Genomic DNA, 17346 nt, shown 5'->3' on the forward strand with positions numbered 1-17346 from the left:
GAGCACCAGGCTAACGACATCCCGGCTCGAAAGAGGCCCGAATATTGTGGAATCAGGATCCTTCTCTTGCATTTGTAATGCGGGATGGTTTTTTCCCCTTTGGTGGGGGGAAGCCTCGGAAGTTTTACGGGCGGCTTTTTGGAGCTTAGTCAGGCTATTTATCGACGGTTACTATAAGTAGATGGGATGGGAAGATGTATAGAACAGCGATGATAGACAAGAAGAAACTCAAGGCGCAGAGGATGGATATGGGAGTCAGTTGACGACTGTGGCTTAATTTGTTCCTTGATAAATGTACACAGAGTGTATCTGGTTACAGATATCTATTAGGCTACCTAATGTGTAATGCACTATGCAGCACAATACTCAGTTCTCTCGGGCCATCTAGCAAAAATAACAAACAGACACCATTTTCCAACTTTCCTCTCTTTTATTAACCGGAATGATACATGCCAACCCGCAGTAATATCGAATATCAAATTCACATCTTTTGCCGGCGTTTCTCCTTGCGCGGCTCTTTGTGTCTTGGCATCCAAAAGTCCCTCCAAACATTTTCCAGTAGGCAAAAAACAAAACTTGTCGACTTTTCCTTCTCTCCCCACGTCGAACGACCGCAGAAAGCAACATAATGGCAATCAAGTAAGTCTCTACTGCCCGGATCATTGCTGATGGAACAGACCGACTGACCCCTTCTCTCTAGCTATCTAATTCTGCTCTCTCGTCAGGGCAAGGTGGTCAGTTAAACCAGCCACCCGCGCTCGTCACCCACCTTGAAGCAAAACTTCCCTGCCCTTTTCTTCCCACAAGCCAGCGGCCCCCCTTTTGGCAGACAACACACACTTGCTCACACGGGAGACGCCCGTCGTTTTGGGATGCTGTTTCTGACCGGATTGTGGTACATGTAGCGCCTGGCAAAATGGTTTACGACGCTCTCCCCAAAGGATAAGGCGAAGATCATTAAAGATGTCACCCAGCTAGTCCTCTCACGACGGACGCGGATGTGCAACTTTCTCGAATATAAGGGTGAGTTTTGTATTTTCTGCTGCAGCATACATCTCTACGACGCTGTTATGTTCAGTTAGGCTAATGATTGAGCTGTTTCTCTAGATTCGAAAGTGGTGTACCGCCGATATGCTTCCCTCTTCTTCATCGCCGGCTGCTCGTCCACCGACAACGAGTTGATAACCCTAGAGGTCGTGCATCGATATGTCGAGCAGATGGACAAGTACTATGGCAATGTGTGCGAGCTGGACATCATATTCAACTTCCAAAAGGCCTACTTCATCCTCGACGAGCTCCTGCTGGCGGGAGAAATGCAGGAGAGTAGCAAGAAGAACGTGCTGCGGTGCATAAGCCAGCAGGACAGCCTGGAAGACATGGAGGTAAGCGGGGATTTTTCTGGTTCTCCATTCCTGGCTGTTGAATGAGCACTCGAAGCAGTTGCCGATGAGACACTCGGACCTCTTGCTAGTCTCTGTTCTCTGTCTTGCTTGCGTTTTTTTCATTGCTAACCCCTTGCTTCTCGTTTCTGCTCTTCAGGTTGAACAGGATATCATCACGAAAATCATGTAGCGGCTGCCGGACACATCTTGATTCGTGTTCTTCTGCTTGCTTGTTGTATCTTGTTTAGGGCGACAGTTTTATACCCGGCGTTACTCGGACAGTGTATATACGGCATGGCTAATTTGACTTATTCATCACAAACAGGACGAGGACAGCAGAGTCAAGGCGATGAATTCGCTTGGACTCTGAGGCCTGCCGTCTCCTTCCAGAATCGTTTCTATCTAACTATCACCTCACTTCCAGCAGGCCATCTATCATCGCCACCACCATCCACCATCCAACATCAAAGCCAACTCCAGCGTCATCCACCACGACGCCGCCGTCTGTCCCTCGACGCCGCCCGTCCCTGCCCATCATCTCTTATCTCCCGGTGTTCCTTGCTGCCATAATCGCGTGAAACAACGGCTCGACGTCACTGGTCAGACATCCTCACGTGACTGGGGCGTTGCTCCCATATTCCCAACTTCTGGGCTTCCTTCGCTTTCCCGGCGCGCTGCTGCTTCTCCCCTCCTCCTCTTCTTCTTCCTCCTCTCTTCATCTCTTCATCTCATCGCTGCTCTTCACTGCCCAATCCATAGTCTCTTCTACTTACTTACATTGTTGTGTTTATCGCCGTTGCCATGAGCCCCCTTTCTTGCTAGACGGCCTCGTCGTCTGGCGTAGTCGATCTGTATGCGTTGTCCTTGCAGCCAGCCTGGATAACTCGTACCGCTGTTTGACTTGCTTCCGCAAGAGCAATCCTAAAAAGAAGAAGAACCGCTTCATCCGCTGCAGCGCTAGTCCGCGTCACAGCAGTGCTTCAACTAATACAGAGCTGAGCTCGGAAACGCTTGTTTTGCTCCCTCGGTAGCAACCACTATCAACACCACCACCACCTCCTCCTCCTCCCTGCGATAAGAGCTCCAACAACGCACCGACACAACGACGTATATCTGAGACAGACAAAGTTGGGAAAATATAAGCACGTATAGCCTATTTGACCTGTATCTGACACCATGAAGGTCTGGCACCGAAATCCATTGCTCGACAACGATACTGCCATGATAGATGACGTTATTGGGCTTGTTATGATACAGGTTGTGTCTAACCTTGGACAGGAAAAGACATCACTAAATCCTGTTACTGTTATCCGACTGCATGGTCGTGGGTGGCTGTGACCTTTATACGACAAAGGCCGCAAGTGGTGATAAGAAGCTATACAAGAACATTGAAACCTCTTTGGAATCGCAGTATGAATCGCTCTTACGACTCTCTGCCTCGCTTTCACCACCAAATGCATCCTCCGCAGCAATGTCACTCAATCTCTCGCGTTCCAGCCCATTTGGACCCTTGAGTGAGCACTCCAGCCGCAGAACTTACGCTTATCTTATCGCTACACTTAATGCGAGCCACCCGGACTATGACTTTTCGCACGTCCTGCGGCCTTCTGATTTCCATAGAGAGAAGAACTTGCGGAGGGTCATGGATACCATCGATACAACCCTGTTTAACCTCCGCCCGCAGCTGGCTCGCGATGTCACGCCACCTACCCCAGCCTCGTCCTCTCCCCACATGTCGGCAACTACCCATTCATGGGGTCCTAGAATGTGGAGGATTATCGATAATCAAATGTCCCTCAAAGAATGCAGTGTATACTGCTATAGCCCGGACGAAGACCCATATGATGGCGAAGAGGGCACCATCTGGAGCCTTAACTATTTCTTCTTCAACAAGGTTAGGAAGCGTGTCTGCTACATCTACCTGCGTGGCATTAGCGTCCTAAGCCAGCTACCAGCCGATGGAACAGCAACTCCAGTCCCCGGAAAGCGTAACGTTGATGATGACGGCTACGTCTCCCATGATACGGGCGCCAGAAAACGCGCCAAGTTTTGGTTCGGTGATGGCGCACATGATGAGATTGATGAATTTAGCGCCGACGAAGAAGAAAGGCAACCATCTCAACCCGCCCGCCCAGTTGTGGATGAATTTGACAACTATATCCTCAGTGATGATGATCTACGCTCGCAGTCTGGTAGTAAACCTACCGTCCGTGCTCTGAGTGAAGAAATTGCCGACTCTATGGAAGTGTAATAGTAACACCTCCTATTTTCAGAACTATTCACTCCAAGTTCAACCTTGATTGGAACTTGTTTTCCCCCTGTTTGATTTTTCTTGTTATTGACTTGCTCTTATTTCCTCTCCCACAATAATGCATGATCGTGACGATTTTTTATATCAAACGCCAGTCAATGACTGAGTTGGTTATCTAGGCACTATATGTCCTCTGCCAAAACCCCAAGTGCCGAGGTAACTAGCTACTTGAGTGTTCCACCGAAGCTCAGCTTAATGCTCATGTTGGCGCCATCATATTCCCCCCTGTTCTTTGTTATGTCATTTTTTCTTCGTAATTTTTTTAATGACGGCGTGGTGTTTATTGACTATTCTTTGTGATTGAGTTTCTTTTGATTTGCCTTTTTCTCTCTTTTGTCTTGTGCTGGCTGTTAGGCGTGGAGTTTATGGATTCCCATGCCTTCGGCAAGTAGACATAAGTAGCTGCTTATATTTGTTACTTAACGCTATCAATTATCAGAATGCCGTGGTGCTTTCTACATCAATTTCCAAGCCTGTTCTTCTTTGCCCTCCACTCCATGCTTAATCCGAGATTTTCCGCCCGGATGAAACCGGATATGACCAATCAATATAACATAAGCATCACATGATGTCATTTGACTGTTTATTACATAATCATGCGTCAACCAATAACTTCGTAGCATGTAGCATCATCCACATCAGCTTGGATAGAGAACAAGATAGACACACACCTTCATTGAGCTTCGATACCCAGCTGGTTTCCATAATATCACATTCTTTAACACACAATGGCGGACACAGAGGACAAAGACCGGGCTGAGAAGCTTGCTGCTGCTAAGAAAAGAGTACGCTTATAATTCTTCATCCATATGCGAATACACCAGCTCTATCAATATCACCGATATAGTACTGACTGTCATTTGATTGTAATTTAGGTAGCGCAGATGCAAAAGCAAAAAGGCAAGAAGGGAAAGAAAGGGGAATCTAGTAAACAGGCTACAGCTTTAACGGAAGCGGGACCTAAAGGGCAATCACCAGACTCTAAAAAGGAAGCGGAACCAGACTCCGAAAAGCAAACAGAGGCAGATTCTCCGAAGGATACAACAGCCGAAAAGGATAATATCGATGAAGCAGTTGTGGAGACATCAACTCCTGTTGAAGAACTGGCAGATGAAAGCAATACAAAGGAAGAAGAGGGCGAGGAAGTTTTACCCAAAGTCCGATCCCATGGCCGTCAGCCGTCGATATCTGTCCAATCCAAACTTCGTTCTTCGTCCTTCCGCCAGGATTCGAAAGTACCGGTAATCAGTCCCAGCTCTTCGGGCGTTAAATCCCCGCCATTACCTCTCAGCCCTGATGGAAGCACAGCGCCAGAAATGTTTAGAAAACAAGCCATAAGATTGGAAGAGCTTGAGAAGGAGAATAAACGGCTGGAAAAAGAGGTGGAGGTGACAAGCGCAAAATGGAAGAAGTCTGAAGAACAGCTTGACGATCTACGTGAAGCTAGTACTGAAACTGTTGAGTTAAAGGAGAAGCTTGCAAAGGCCGAAAAGCAGGCAGAGGAAGTAGAGAAACTTGTCAGTATTAATTTATATCCCTCTCTTGTGAAATCGTTACTTATTTGGATATAGAAAGCGGAGGTTAGTGCTTTACAGAGGCAGAACTCTCATCTTCACACCAAATCTCATCGGCCGTCAATCACCGCCGCAGTGTCAGGCAACGCAGACTCGCCAGAATCTGAGCTGCTAAGTCAATTAGACGCAAAGTCTGCAACAATTGAAAATATGGAGATGGAAATATCCAATCTTAGAGCACAGCTGAACTCACAATCCACCAACTCCTCAGCCCACCAGGAGCAAATTTCGGCTTTGGAAGATAAGCTGTCTCGCAGTGAAAATGCACTTGAGAAGTCGCAGAGGGAGCTTGCAGATGCCAAACAGGCTGTAAGCCGAGCAGCAGAAAAGGCTGTTAAAGAGGGCGTGGATAAGACATCCACTGAAACTCTCATTAAGAGCCTAGAGCGCCAAATCAAGGAATCAGAGGATGCTAAAGCTGAAGCTGATAAAAAGATAGACCTACTGGAAAAGAAGCTGCAAGCCTTAAGCAACCTCCATAAAGAATCGGAAAGTCGACATCAAACCCGTATGAAGGAGCGGGATAAGTTCGAGAAAGACGTGGCCATGCTTACAAAAAAGATAACAACAACTGAAAATGAAAATCTACGACTCAAAGAGGAACGAGACCGCCTGAAGAAACGTGAAGCATCAGGAGTCGGGGCTGATGAAGGCCTAGATGAGCTAGAAGATGAAGAGAGACAGCGACTTGAACGAAAAGTTCGGGATTTGGAGGGAGAAGTCTTTGATCTTCGGCGCGGCATATGGAAAGAACGCAAACGTGAGCTCTCTTCTCAGCATGATGGTGAGGGCGCTCAGACAGATAGCAAATCCTTTTCAGGCACATTCGATGACGTCGATCTCACCGGTGGTGCACCAGGAGGCCACAGCTATGCCGGCCGTCGCAGTACCAGCCAGAGACCACAGCAACACTCATCCTTTGCAACAGTATTGCAAAGTGGTCTCGCTGCGTTTACCGGCGCGCAAGACCAGGATAGAGGATACAAGGGCTTCGATTATGATTCCCACGCAGAGCCAAATGAAGAATTCCTAGACGACGATGCGTTCGATGAAGATGCATTTGCTCGTGCGCAAGAGGAGGAAGAGGCAAAGAAACGAGTAGAATGGGCTCGGGAGATAAAAGCAAAGCTAAAGAATTGGAAAGGATGGAGGTTGGATCTTGTGGAATGTCGGTATGGAGCCCAAGGGGCAGGCATAGGACTAGGGGAGATCTTTGAGGCTTGATTGTTTTACGCCTATCAACTAATATATGCTCTGTTTGCTTTGGATACCTGGCTGGTCCGGTTTTAAAAGGCTCATTTATCTGTACTGAATCTAGGCTTTCATCCTACCAAACGTTGTCCTGACTATAAGATGCGGTAATGCATAATATATGATTGGCTTCATTCTACATATGTCTATTGAAATTCCGGGGCTGCTTTCCCTTTCTTCGCAACCCAGAACTGAGCCTTGTAGGCATTCTTGGATAAGGATCGATCACTCAGCCCATATGGTACTTCTTTGCTTCTGACTTTCCTCCCGTCAAGGGTAGTAACACCACACGTTGAAGACGTATCAAGGAACTCAAATCCCAAGTGTTCGCACACATCGACGATTTCATCCATAGAAAGTTGTAAGAATGGGGCACTTCCATAAAGTAATGGACCAAGATTAATCCAAGTGCCATTCTCATTTAACGAGTCGCGAATTGTTTCAAAGTAGGACATCAGATTTCTAGCAGTGTCGATGAAAAAGAGTGTTACTACAACGTCGTATTTGGTCTCTGCCGCTGGTAGGCCGTGATGCATGGAGGTGAAGTCCCCTTCGATGTGGATGAGAGAACGATCGAGCGAACTGTTTGCATGGAAAGGGGGAGAGTCTGGGAATTTTACGGGGCGGAGGAGGTCTGCTGTAGCTGCCTGATGTGACCACCAGTCAATAAAAGGGAAAAAGGTTTCTGAATTTATGTTCCGTAAGCCCTCGACATAACGGTATGCTATGTTCATATACGAAGACCATTCGTTGGAAGTCACCTTAAAACCTGGGAATAAAGTAGTTAGCATTAAAATGCGAAGCAGCCAATAAAGATATGATAGTAAATACCTTCCAGTTTTGCAATATCGTGTGCTAACCTCCCAAGGCCAGAGCCAGGAACTAGGACTCGAAGAGGTTTATTGTTTGAAGGGACAGAATAATTTTTCAGGGCTTCCACCACACAGGGAAATGCTGCGTCCCTTTCGAACAACCCTTCCGTGGACCAATCCCTGACAAAGTGTTTCATCGCTTGAGATGTGCTGGTCTTATCGGCCACAATACCATTGGACTCAGCCTCTTGGATGAACTGGTCCAATTCAGCTCGATCGACCCCATAAAAATGCAGTGCATTATCTAGAATTGCCTGAGCGAGGACGTTGTTTTCTGCAAAAAGATCTTTAACCTTCTCCAGCTTCGAAGTGTACCCCACAGTAGATTCAATGAGCTATAGAAGATATCTCGTTAGACAATAAACGTAGGAAGGCACCATAGAAAGAGGCTTACTGTGCGGTGTCGCTTGGGGGAGTTCAAATATAGGGTACTCCATCGTTCGGCTTCGGCTAGATTTCTATCTTTGTAGCGAGCAAAACCATGCATAGCGGTTAATAACCTATATCTAGGATGTGATGAGTCCCATTTTCTCTTGCTATCCCTCCTGATTCGATCTCTCAGGCGAGTCTCTTCTTCCAATTGTCGAGTACTGATCGCCTCTCCCCTTGCTTTTGCTGTGTTCACATTTGTAGTTTCGTAACTCTTTGAGTGCTGGTAGTATGTCGGAAGGCCGGCTCCCAGGAAAGGAAGACGTAGATAATTTGTGGGAATGTATTGCTTAAGGGGGGTGGCCAGGGCACCGATCCCTACCAGCTTATAAATTGAGGGTTTAACACCGCGAAGAGCTGGATTAGTGGTGTCATCAATGATTGAAACCAGAACTAAGCCGATTACTATCGATAAAGCGAGGGAGATGACTGCATATGGTCGAGGCATTTCGATGGCGAGTTCACTATGTGAGGGTATAGTGTAGAGGGCAGAAAAAAATTAGAGACCGCAACAAGTCGGGTAGCCTTAGAGCTTTGCGTTAACTCAGCTTTGGAATTTCAATGGCGCAAGGGTTCAGCTGAGTTTGGGATAGCTACGAGGGTTTCTGTGAACCCTGTGGGCGAAGGCTTCTATTCAAGGTCGCATAATTGACCAAGGTATTTTAAGGAAGGTATCAAAAAATTGCCTCAGGGCTGGCTTGCCTTCCAGCAATGGGAGAGGCCCAAGGCGCCCTTTCGGCTCATTCGGAGAACAGAAGCTAGTTCAAGCTACAAAACGAGGACCTTGTGATATAAAATCATCGTATGGAGTAGAGTGGAATAACAATGTAGCACTGACAACAGTGTAGAATCGAACAAAACTATTCTACACTAACCTTGCTAGTAGAAGGCGTCACTCAGAGAAGCTTCGAGCTCTTCTATTGGCGACTCTTATTAACGACCATGACTTCGAATAGTTGAGTTATTATCTTGTGAGCTTCTGGGCCGCACAGAGACAAAGATATGCCAAAATTCTGAGTGTTATTCTCTGCTAACCAGTGTGGAAGTGGCCCTGAGTACCTTGATGTATGCCAAGGAAACATTTCCTTATTTTTCGCTTCGGGTTTATTCCCACTGCTCGTCGGGCTTGGAAGTACGAAGCGATATCGAATCAATTTGGATAAATGGTCATAATGTGGGAAAAAGGAAAACTTGCATGTGTGAAGCTTGGACTCTGGAGGTGCTGGTTGGAGGCAGATAAAGCGGACCCCGAGACCGCATGGCGCGGGATTGGAAGGTATTCTCCGAGAGGAAAGCTAGGAAAGAAGGACCCGGGGGGAAATAAGTTCGTATCGAGTGTTGAGTATAGACATCCTAAGAACAGATGACCAAATATAAAAAGGCGCCCGGGAGCATCTCTGTTCAAGCGTGCTGTGCAGCCTCTTGTGTGATACCCTTGGACACGGACTAGACACGATAACTCTGCTATCATGAAGACCGTCGGATATTTCCTCCTTGCCTTCTCTGCGCTCAGCGTAGTTGTCGCTGAAGGCACGCTTCCACCATCCCCAACAGTTTCGGTAGGATGTGAGCCTCATGGTGACCACTGGTAAGGACCATGCCTGACCTTGATTAATTTGAAGAGCGTCATGAATTAACATATCTGTCAGGCACTGTGACGGACCGGCTGTCCCTTCGACCTCGGCCGCCGCTCCTCCAACCCAGACCCCAACCAAGCCTAGCCCAACTGAGTCTGTGGGTTGTGAGCCTCATGGAGACCACTGGCACTGTGATGGCCCGGCTGTCCCTTCAACCTCAGCTGCCGCTCCTACGACCACTTCACACGATGAAGGTCACGCAACGCAGACCCCAACCAAGCCTAGCCCAACAGAATCCGTCGGCTGCGAGCCCCACGGAGATCACTGGCACTGTGAAGGACCTGCCCCTGGCACCAGCGCACCTCATCCTTCCGGATCAAGCACTCAGTCTCTTAAGCCAAGCCCAACTGAATCCGTCGGATGTGAGCCTCATGGTGATCATTGGCACTGTGATGGGCCTGCCACCGGAACTGGGGCACCCCATCCTACTGGATCCTATCCTACCGGAATGACCACCCAGTCTCTTAAGCCAAGCCCAACCGAGTCAGTTGGGTGTGAGCCTCATGGAGACCACTGGCACTGTGATGGACCACGGACAACTGGGACTGCGCCTCCAGCACAGTACACGGGTGCTGCTGGGTATGTTCGCGTCCCCCTCCATCAGGCTGTGGGTGCAGTGGCCGTCATGGCCGCAGTTGTGGTCTATGCCTAGATGGTGCACGAGTGGTATAATTGGGTATCTTCTTGACTCAAAATACGGCTGTTCTAATAGAATGCGATGGATAATGATTCACTCAATGGCCAGTTGACGAGTTATTATTTTATTCTGATAATTATTTTGTTTCATGTAGTCAACCGGTCTTTGCTTTCAAAACAAATTAACTTCACGTGATTTTAAACTTAGTTATCTAATCGAAAACGCTTTTTAAGGTTTATCCCGGCCGTAGTCAAAATTTCACAGTTTGACGATTCGACGATCTTCTTACAACCAGGCATTGAAGTTGGCCAATAAATACATGGGGCAGTCAGTGTAAAACAGCAAATATGAGTGAAGAAAAGAATGAGAGTGGAAAAAGGAGGCTGCCATGAACCATCTATCCTGGTGCGTTTTTCACAGGCGCGGCTGCTCCTATACCGATACGTCATATATCCGCCATGGTACTGTCATTCCCCTGAAAAGTAACAGAATGCCAGGAACAGTGTTAAACATTCGAAATTTTGTCGATGATATCTGCCATGCTATGGGGCATACTGAGGAAGGGGCTATGACCCCCGGAACATCGTTCGACATGTACATCAATACCTACGTCCCTAAGCTTATCGATCATCATTTGCTGTACCTCGGGCAAGATACCCTTATCATTCTCGCAAATAATGTATGTGGCCGGAAGTTCTCGAAATGCTTCGTTGCTGACTGGAGTGGTTTGCGCCGAATACGGGTGGGAAACCATTTGTTTCACCCAATACTCTGCCTCTTCACTCGGTAGGTCGCTATAAAACATCGGAATTGGATCGGTTGCTGATATAATATTCATTTCTTCCTAAAAATCGATCTGGCCTCAATATGAAATTCTCGTTGAAATTCAGGACAGCGGGAATAAGAGGATAAGGGGACAACGGGAAAGCAGCGTGGAACTCATAATGGACATACATTTATTTTGACAGTCGGTAATGATTGGCCCTCGAAGATTCCTACCAAACTCTGCCCTTTAAGGGGTACAAAGCTTGTTAGGTATATCAGGTTCCTTACTCCGCCGACTGTTCCTCTTCTTGATCTCTCTTCGATACCTAATTTACAGAGGGCATCGGTTCCAACTATCCCGCCGTATGAATGCATGATGACATCAACTAGCTTGCCAGCATCTGTAAGCTCTGTTACGAATTGGCGTATGAAGCGGACATCATCCTCAAGTGACTTTGTAGGCGGAACCTGGCCGTTGCAGCTCGGTAATCGTGGGCAATATGTCTCATAACCTCGTGACTGTAACACTTGGACAAAGGTCTGATAGTATGCTGGATGCTGCCATGCGCCATGAATGATCAGAATCACTGGCTTAGCTTTCCATCGATTGGTGCTTGGGTCTATAGTTGTTGTTTCGGGGGTATTTGTTCCTGTGGAAATGGATTTCGGTTTGAAACCGCATCCAAGCCACCTGGCCATCTTCTTGATGAGATATGAAAGCATTGCGGCTGGTAATTGCCTGGGAATGAGCGGAGAGAGTTGATAGATGGATAGGCAGATGAACAAGTGACTAGAGAGCGTGTTTAAACGCCAACGTGAGATTCTGGCCTCCAGAAGAAAGGAAGAAACGAAGAAAACAGTGGGATCAGACCCATGTTCTACCGGCTGGAGGCAGGGGTTCTCATTTCAACAGCCAAGGAGGGCGCAAGAGGGAAGGTCACGGCCTAAACATCCCACGATATAGGCATTCATGACAGGGAAAAGATTTGTTCCCATGCAAACCAATCTAGATCAAAGGGGCCGCATCCACTTAAGCAAGGGTCACCAGTTTACTCTAGTTATCAATGGAAAGAGCGGAAACATTTCTAACCAAGAGTAAACCGCACAGATAATTAATCCATGCTACGCATATGGAAGGCTAGTAGACTACCGTAAGGTCAGGGGCGGCGTAATAACATTGAGCAATTGGGAAGGAGATCTCTTGCATGCATGCTGTCAAAGGCTCCATGTCTTCCAGAAAGTATTTCAAATGCAACCACGAACCGGGGGTTCATTACAGGTCGCACGCCCGTGTAAATGCGAAGCGGAAGATATTATGCGTCATTTAGCGTGGAAGGTTTGCTCGCCAGTCTGCCCTTGCATCCGCCAGATATTACAGGACTAGTACATCGACAACTAGTGTCCATATCGTGCAGCACCTGCATCGATGCTAACGGAAAAATGTCTGCCCTCGCAAGAATTTGGGCTTATCATCACATGCAATTGGTGAATAGATTTAGTTCGCGTGCAAGACTACTCGCGGAACAGGGGCCACTGAGCCGTCCGGGCTGGGGGAATGGGGCAGTTTGCGGCGTAATGCATGGCATATATTCTTTTAGCTCGTAGCGTCGTACGCTGGTACTGGCCAAACAGTGGTCCAGGCTGCCCAGAGTACTCGGGAGTCTTACTTTTTTTGCGGGAGGGAGGAGTGAGGGAGCGTAGATCCTCCACGGGCTCCATGGAAGACCGCTGACCGAATTGGAAGCAGGGTTCTCGGGATAAATAGCTTGGTAGTGAACTGTTCTTGCGCTAATTCATGGATGTCCCACAACCCCTGAATATTCGCCTTGTTGGGAACCGAGACCGAATAAGTATGGGTGTAACAAAATATTGTCGAAATGCCGTCCACCGCCCCAACTCCGAGATATATGATTCATATTTCCAAAATACCAAAGAAAAGAGAAATAAATAAAGAAAGAAAGAATAAAATGACAACAGAGAGGAAAGAAAATAGGGGGGAATGTGAGGAGTGGGAAGTTGAAGATTAGAACAGTCCCTATATACGTCATGGTCTAACCAAACACAATCAGCTAATCGGTCGCATGTTTCCCTGTTAACAAGCCATCTGATGTGAGCCGTCTTCTCTTCTTCATGGTTTCCACGGCCCAGGACCCGATTTGAAACAACCATCCACCGGTGACGAGCACACCGGATACGACATTGACTAGCCTGATCATTAAGCCCAATAGGCTGTCCCGTTCTTGGCTAACGATAAGCAGAATTGGCTCGATATTATATTTAAAAAATATCCCTGGGGTAGAGTCGATTCGTGGTTGTATCGGCTGAGAGTATGAAGTTACCGCATATTGGTTTGTCGAGACAGTTGTTTTAGAATCTTTTGCGGTTATTGTGCTTGAGTCTGGGAGAGATCGACGACTAGGATCCATATGACCAGACTTTGTGTATATCGTGGGGACAACTGAGAGGTGATATTGATATTTGTAGAAGTTTACGGAGGTCGTGGAAACGGTCTTGTCAAGCGGGTTGAGCAAGCGCCCATAATGTGGCCCAAATGAGAGCTCGGTGATGAGGTGCGTAAAGTTTAGACCTAGGGTTAATTCGGTTAGCTGGCTGGCGAAATTTTGATATGTCTGCAAATATAATGTATAACGAGTTGTAGGGTGACATACTGTGAGGGTTAGTGGCCCGCCCCCATTCAAAATATCCAAAACCTCGAGCCGTGATGTGCAGATTTCCTTGCACTTTATTGCCCTCTAAGCTTCCAAATACCCTGCATGAGTCCACGACATCGGACTTCTTCATCTTGGGGGCCTTTGGAAACTTCTTTTTCCGGCTTCTCCTTACTTCTCCTAGGACGTGTTCGACATGAAGATCCTCTTCCTGCTCTTCCAGCCTAAGGGTGTCCTCCTTGTTTAATGTTTGATATTCAGGGCTTCCTCCACTGCGTCGTTTATTCATTTCCCTGTTCCAAGCAGCCCAGCTGGTGGGCTCCTGTGTCAATAAATCTCCAGCCAAAATATGGTCGCCAGCCGCATCTTGGATGTTTATCCGGACATCATCGCAGGGCATAGCGACAACTGTGTCGATGTTGAGTTGCATTTCTTGTGAGACACCCCTTTCAACACTGAAGTGATGATTTTCATGACCGCGATACCATGTTATGAGCTCGGAGCAGGTGAGGAGGGTGCAGAGGATAGCGACAAATATTGTCCATAGCCCACCGCCACGGCTGGTAGAGGTATATGAGGGTTTCGTCTTTGCTGCAAGTGATTGGTTAGTATGGTATCTAAAAGACGACGAGCGTAGGAACCCTGTCACAACTTACGAAAGGCATCAAATGTCTTTAGTTTGGTTGCAATGCCATCAGGTGCTCCGAAGTTGGCCTCGTCAAGGCCATCATGCGCGAACCCGTTCATTGGATAGCGGCCAATGAGATCGCATATATATAAAGCTCGTCGGCCACACGCATCAACTGCCCTAAGAGTAGCGTGAGCGTCGAATTGATCTATTTCCTCAGCGTCAACTCCACTCCCATCGTCCGCGTTTTTGGTATCTGGATAACTCCAGCTCCAACCCGCAGGTTGCTGTTCCCTTTGGTTTCGTACTAGCTCATTTAGCTTAGTCAGCAGCCGAAAAGGCCAGGTATCCCAATGGACCTGATCTAATCCATATAAGGCTAGACTACCCGCTTGAGCACTAACTGTATTCAGACTTCACTTATCAGGTGATATCAGTTGCCGGCTGGCTGGGGACATCTAGGAAGGATTGTTGACGACGGTACTCTATACGTAGGAATAAGTCTAAATCATATAAATACCTATTTATATGTATTCGGTAATAAAAGCTGGATACCGTATAAATGTTGCTCTAACTAAAATCTCATCCTTAGAACTTGTCATGAGGCTAACATCCTGTGCTCTATTCAGCATCATAGGGGTAGAAGAAGCAGAAATAAAGAACCGATGCGATGCAAATAATGTGTGACCATGTCTTTATCCAAGGCTTCAAAGAATAGCATAGAGCAAAAGCCGGGAAATGCGAAAAATCAGAAATAGGGCGTTATTAAAAACAGAATAAGAGGCAACGCAGTTTATAACACATTGCAGTGACTTAAACAGATGCACGCATGCAATGCCAGTATTTAAAATAGAAACAAGAAATGAAGTAACGTTGGAAAGAAAGCAAAGTAAAAGGCAAAGTAAATGACGTTAAAAAGAATATAGGGGTATGGGGCAAAGAAGAAATAGCTGGAGAAAAATGACAATAAAGTGGTAAGTAAACATGAAATAACATAAACATCACTCAACACATGGATCCTTTGGTCGTAGTAAAGCCAAATAAATAGGCTCGTTTAGCCAAACTTATTCGAACTTTGCTACAGAAAGCGGCGAAGGCAAAAAACCCCAGTTGCCTTCACAGCAGCACCATCATACATCATTCCTATACCTTCGTCTTCTGCACCATTACATAACGTTAGATATCCAGTATTACCGACATGCGGGGAAAGAAGGAAAAAGAAAAAAGGAAACAGGAAAATTGCCCATTTACTAAGGGGAGGAACGCTGTTAGCATCAGCTTACCAAGCTGGTAGTTGCCGCCGCAGCTGCAAGATCTGGTTTCCCACTAGCATTCCTTGGCGTCACACGAGGTAAAGCAGAACCACCTGATGGAGGGATGTTGGATGCACGCTTGGGGGTCATTCCTGGATTGGCCGTCGTCGTTGTGGATGTGTGGTGGAACGTAGAGTGGCGCTTAGGTAAGCCATGCTTTACTGGAGAGTTGGTTGATGCGTCCCGAAGGCGTATTCCGTCACTGTTTGAAGTTGTGGAGGAAGGGGGGTTTGGAAGTGGTCGGCCGTTTAGCGCAGCGCTGGTAGATGCAAATCGCTTGACGGGTGACTGAGAATGGGAATGGTGCAGAGATCGGCTGGAGCGCGGTGGAGCTCTGATACCAGTGATAAATTCATGTTGCATAGCATCACGCGGTGTCATTCTGCGAGCGGGGTCCCACCTCAGGCAGCGAGAAATGAAATCTAGGAACACAGGATTATCACATTTGAGAGCTTGTCGGAGATCTGTTGAGCTGGGTTTGCGCCGGCGCCCCTTGGACGAGACAGTCAGACGAGGCTTTCCAGAGGAGTCAAAGAAAAGCTTCTTCCTAGTACTCTTCTCGATAAGATGTTTTTCAGGGGGGCCAAATATTTCCATGATGCAAGCAAGTTGCTCTTGTTCATTCTCACCCGGGAACAACGGGTACCCAGTATATAGCTCCGCAAGAATGCAGCCAAGAGACCACATATCGATTGGCATTCCGTACGACATGCCAAGTATAACTTCCGGAGAGCGGTAAAAGCGACTTTGGATATAAGTATAGACCTTCTCATTCTCAAAGCAACTTGATCCGAAGTCGATGACTTTGATATCTCCACGAAGCGGATGTACGAGAAGTACGTTTTCTGGTTTCATATCACAATGAACAACTTTGTGGCTCTGGAGGAGTACCAGAGACATCAACATCTGCTTAGTGAAACGTCGAATAATCTTCAGAGAGAATCCTCGGAAATCATGAGCCTTGATGAACTCATAAAGATTGATACCCAACAACTCCGTAGATATGCACAGGTGCCCTCGGAAATAAAAACTTTGAGTGAAGTTGACAACGCTGTGACGGTTTTGTGGATCCTATATCATGTTAAATCGATTCCTGTAATTGGGGATAGGGGGACTGCATACCCATTCTTTCAGTTTCTGAAGAATATTCACTTCAACCAATGCCTGTTGATGGAAACGTTTCTTATTCCGGATAATCTTGACGGCAACAAGGGTACCGGTCTTGTGGTCCACGCAGCGTACGACTTGGCCAAAGCTGCCTTTTCCAAGGACGTCCACAACCTCATATCGGTAAGCAATATGATCGCCAATAACTATGTTATAATCTCCACGCTCATCATCATAGCCAAAATTGGCGGTCTGAGCATTAAGATCACCGACATGCTTCTTGGCTTTGTGGGTACCACAGAAGTAGATATCCTTATAGTCGATAATTTCTCCTCGTTCAAAGATATTAAGGCTTGCAATTTTCAGAGCCTGTGCAGGGGAAGCCCGTTCCTTAGGACCGGCTCTTCGCCGGAGTTCATCTAATTCCCTGGCTGCTGATTCAAAGTCCTTACGCTTGCTTCCAAGTTTCCGCATTTCCTCTTCGGCTATGAGGTCATCACGATCAAGCTCAGTTTCCTCGACCCGAGGCTTTGAGGTAGGTGCAGGAGCGGGAGCCGGGCGTGGACCTCCGAGTAGCCTCTGTACAGGGTTTAAGATGGAGGAAGACGAAGACGGTTATTGCTGCGCCTCATCTGCTGCTTCCGTGGATGGTTGAGTTGTAACCGTTGGCCCCTGGCTCGCCTGTTAGGCTCTTGTTCCTTCGTGAAGAAAGGATGGAAACCACATTTGAGATAGATTGTTTCCGCTTGGCTGGCGCAAAATTTGTATTTG

At 47.2% G+C, this 17346-nt stretch overlaps 8 protein-coding genes across 8 annotated transcripts in view; 4 read left to right on the forward strand and 4 right to left on the reverse strand.

Annotated features, from left to right (window-relative positions):
• Positions 1-628: 628 nt before the first annotated feature.
• MGYG_00723 (AP-1 complex subunit sigma-1) lies at positions 629-1427 on the forward strand (the record flags this gene model as incomplete). Its single annotated transcript, XM_003176588.1, has 4 exons — positions 629-639; positions 701-734; positions 906-1023; positions 1108-1427. 4 exons carry the CDS (start codon positions 629-631, stop codon positions 1425-1427), a joined length of 483 nt encoding a protein of 160 aa, XP_003176636.1.
• Positions 1428-2700: 1273 nt separating this feature from the next.
• MGYG_00724 (RNA polymerase III transcription MAF1 repressor) lies at positions 2701-3633 on the forward strand (the record flags this gene model as incomplete). The annotated part of the gene is made up of 1 exon (XM_003176589.1): positions 2701-3633. One exon carries the CDS (start codon positions 2701-2703, stop codon positions 3631-3633), a length of 933 nt encoding a protein of 310 aa, XP_003176637.1.
• A 788-nt stretch (positions 3634-4421) lies between these two features.
• Positions 4422-6491, forward strand: MGYG_00725 (hypothetical protein; the record flags this gene model as incomplete). Its single annotated transcript, XM_003176590.1, has 3 exons — positions 4422-4478; positions 4569-5210; positions 5265-6491. The coding sequence occupies 3 exons, from the start codon at positions 4422-4424 to the stop codon at positions 6489-6491; spliced, it is 1926 nt and encodes a 641-aa protein (XP_003176638.1).
• A 173-nt stretch (positions 6492-6664) lies between these two features.
• On the reverse strand, positions 6665-8267 carry MGYG_00726 (methyltransferase; the record flags this gene model as incomplete). Its single annotated transcript, XM_003176591.1, has 3 exons — positions 6665-7287; positions 7350-7725; positions 7785-8267. The coding sequence occupies 3 exons, from the start codon at positions 8265-8267 to the stop codon at positions 6665-6667; spliced, it is 1482 nt and encodes a 493-aa protein (XP_003176639.1).
• Positions 8268-9288: 1021 nt separating this feature from the next.
• Positions 9289-10108, forward strand: MGYG_00727 (hypothetical protein; the record flags this gene model as incomplete). Its single annotated transcript, XM_003176592.1, has 2 exons — positions 9289-9407; positions 9469-10108. The coding sequence occupies 2 exons, from the start codon at positions 9289-9291 to the stop codon at positions 10106-10108; spliced, it is 759 nt and encodes a 252-aa protein (XP_003176640.1).
• A 490-nt stretch (positions 10109-10598) lies between these two features.
• On the reverse strand, positions 10599-11581 carry MGYG_00728 (hypothetical protein; the record flags this gene model as incomplete). The annotated part of the gene is made up of 2 exons (XM_003176593.1): positions 10599-10937; positions 11048-11581. The coding sequence occupies 2 exons, from the start codon at positions 11579-11581 to the stop codon at positions 10599-10601; spliced, it is 873 nt and encodes a 290-aa protein (XP_003176641.1).
• A 1346-nt stretch (positions 11582-12927) lies between these two features.
• Positions 12928-14348, reverse strand: MGYG_00729 (hypothetical protein; the record flags this gene model as incomplete). Its single annotated transcript, XM_003176594.1, has 3 exons — positions 14184-14348; positions 13528-14118; positions 12928-13445 (listed from the first exon to the last, which is right to left on the reverse strand). The coding sequence occupies exons 1-3, from the start codon at positions 14272-14274 to the stop codon at positions 12928-12930; spliced, it is 1200 nt and encodes a 399-aa protein (XP_003176642.1). The 5' UTR covers positions 14275-14348.
• A 950-nt stretch (positions 14349-15298) lies between these two features.
• The window catches only part of MGYG_00730 (CMGC/DYRK/DYRK2 protein kinase), a gene marked incomplete at both ends in the record, with an annotated part of 2514 nt that continues 466 nt past the window's right edge, over positions 15299-17346 (reverse strand). Inside the window, 3 exons of the mRNA XM_003176595.1 lie at positions 15299-15313; positions 15439-16539; positions 16591-17154. Of these exons, the coding sequence (XP_003176643.1) occupies positions 15299-15313; positions 15439-16539; positions 16591-17154 (1680 nt within the window). The remainder of the gene's footprint in view (positions 15314-15438; positions 16540-16590; positions 17155-17346) is intronic.

This window comes from Nannizzia gypsea, genomic scaffold (assembly GCF_000150975.2).
Source record: "Nannizzia gypsea CBS 118893 supercont1.1 genomic scaffold, whole genome shotgun sequence".
NCBI classification, from domain to species: Eukaryota; Fungi; Ascomycota; class Eurotiomycetes; order Onygenales; family Arthrodermataceae; genus Nannizzia; species Nannizzia gypsea.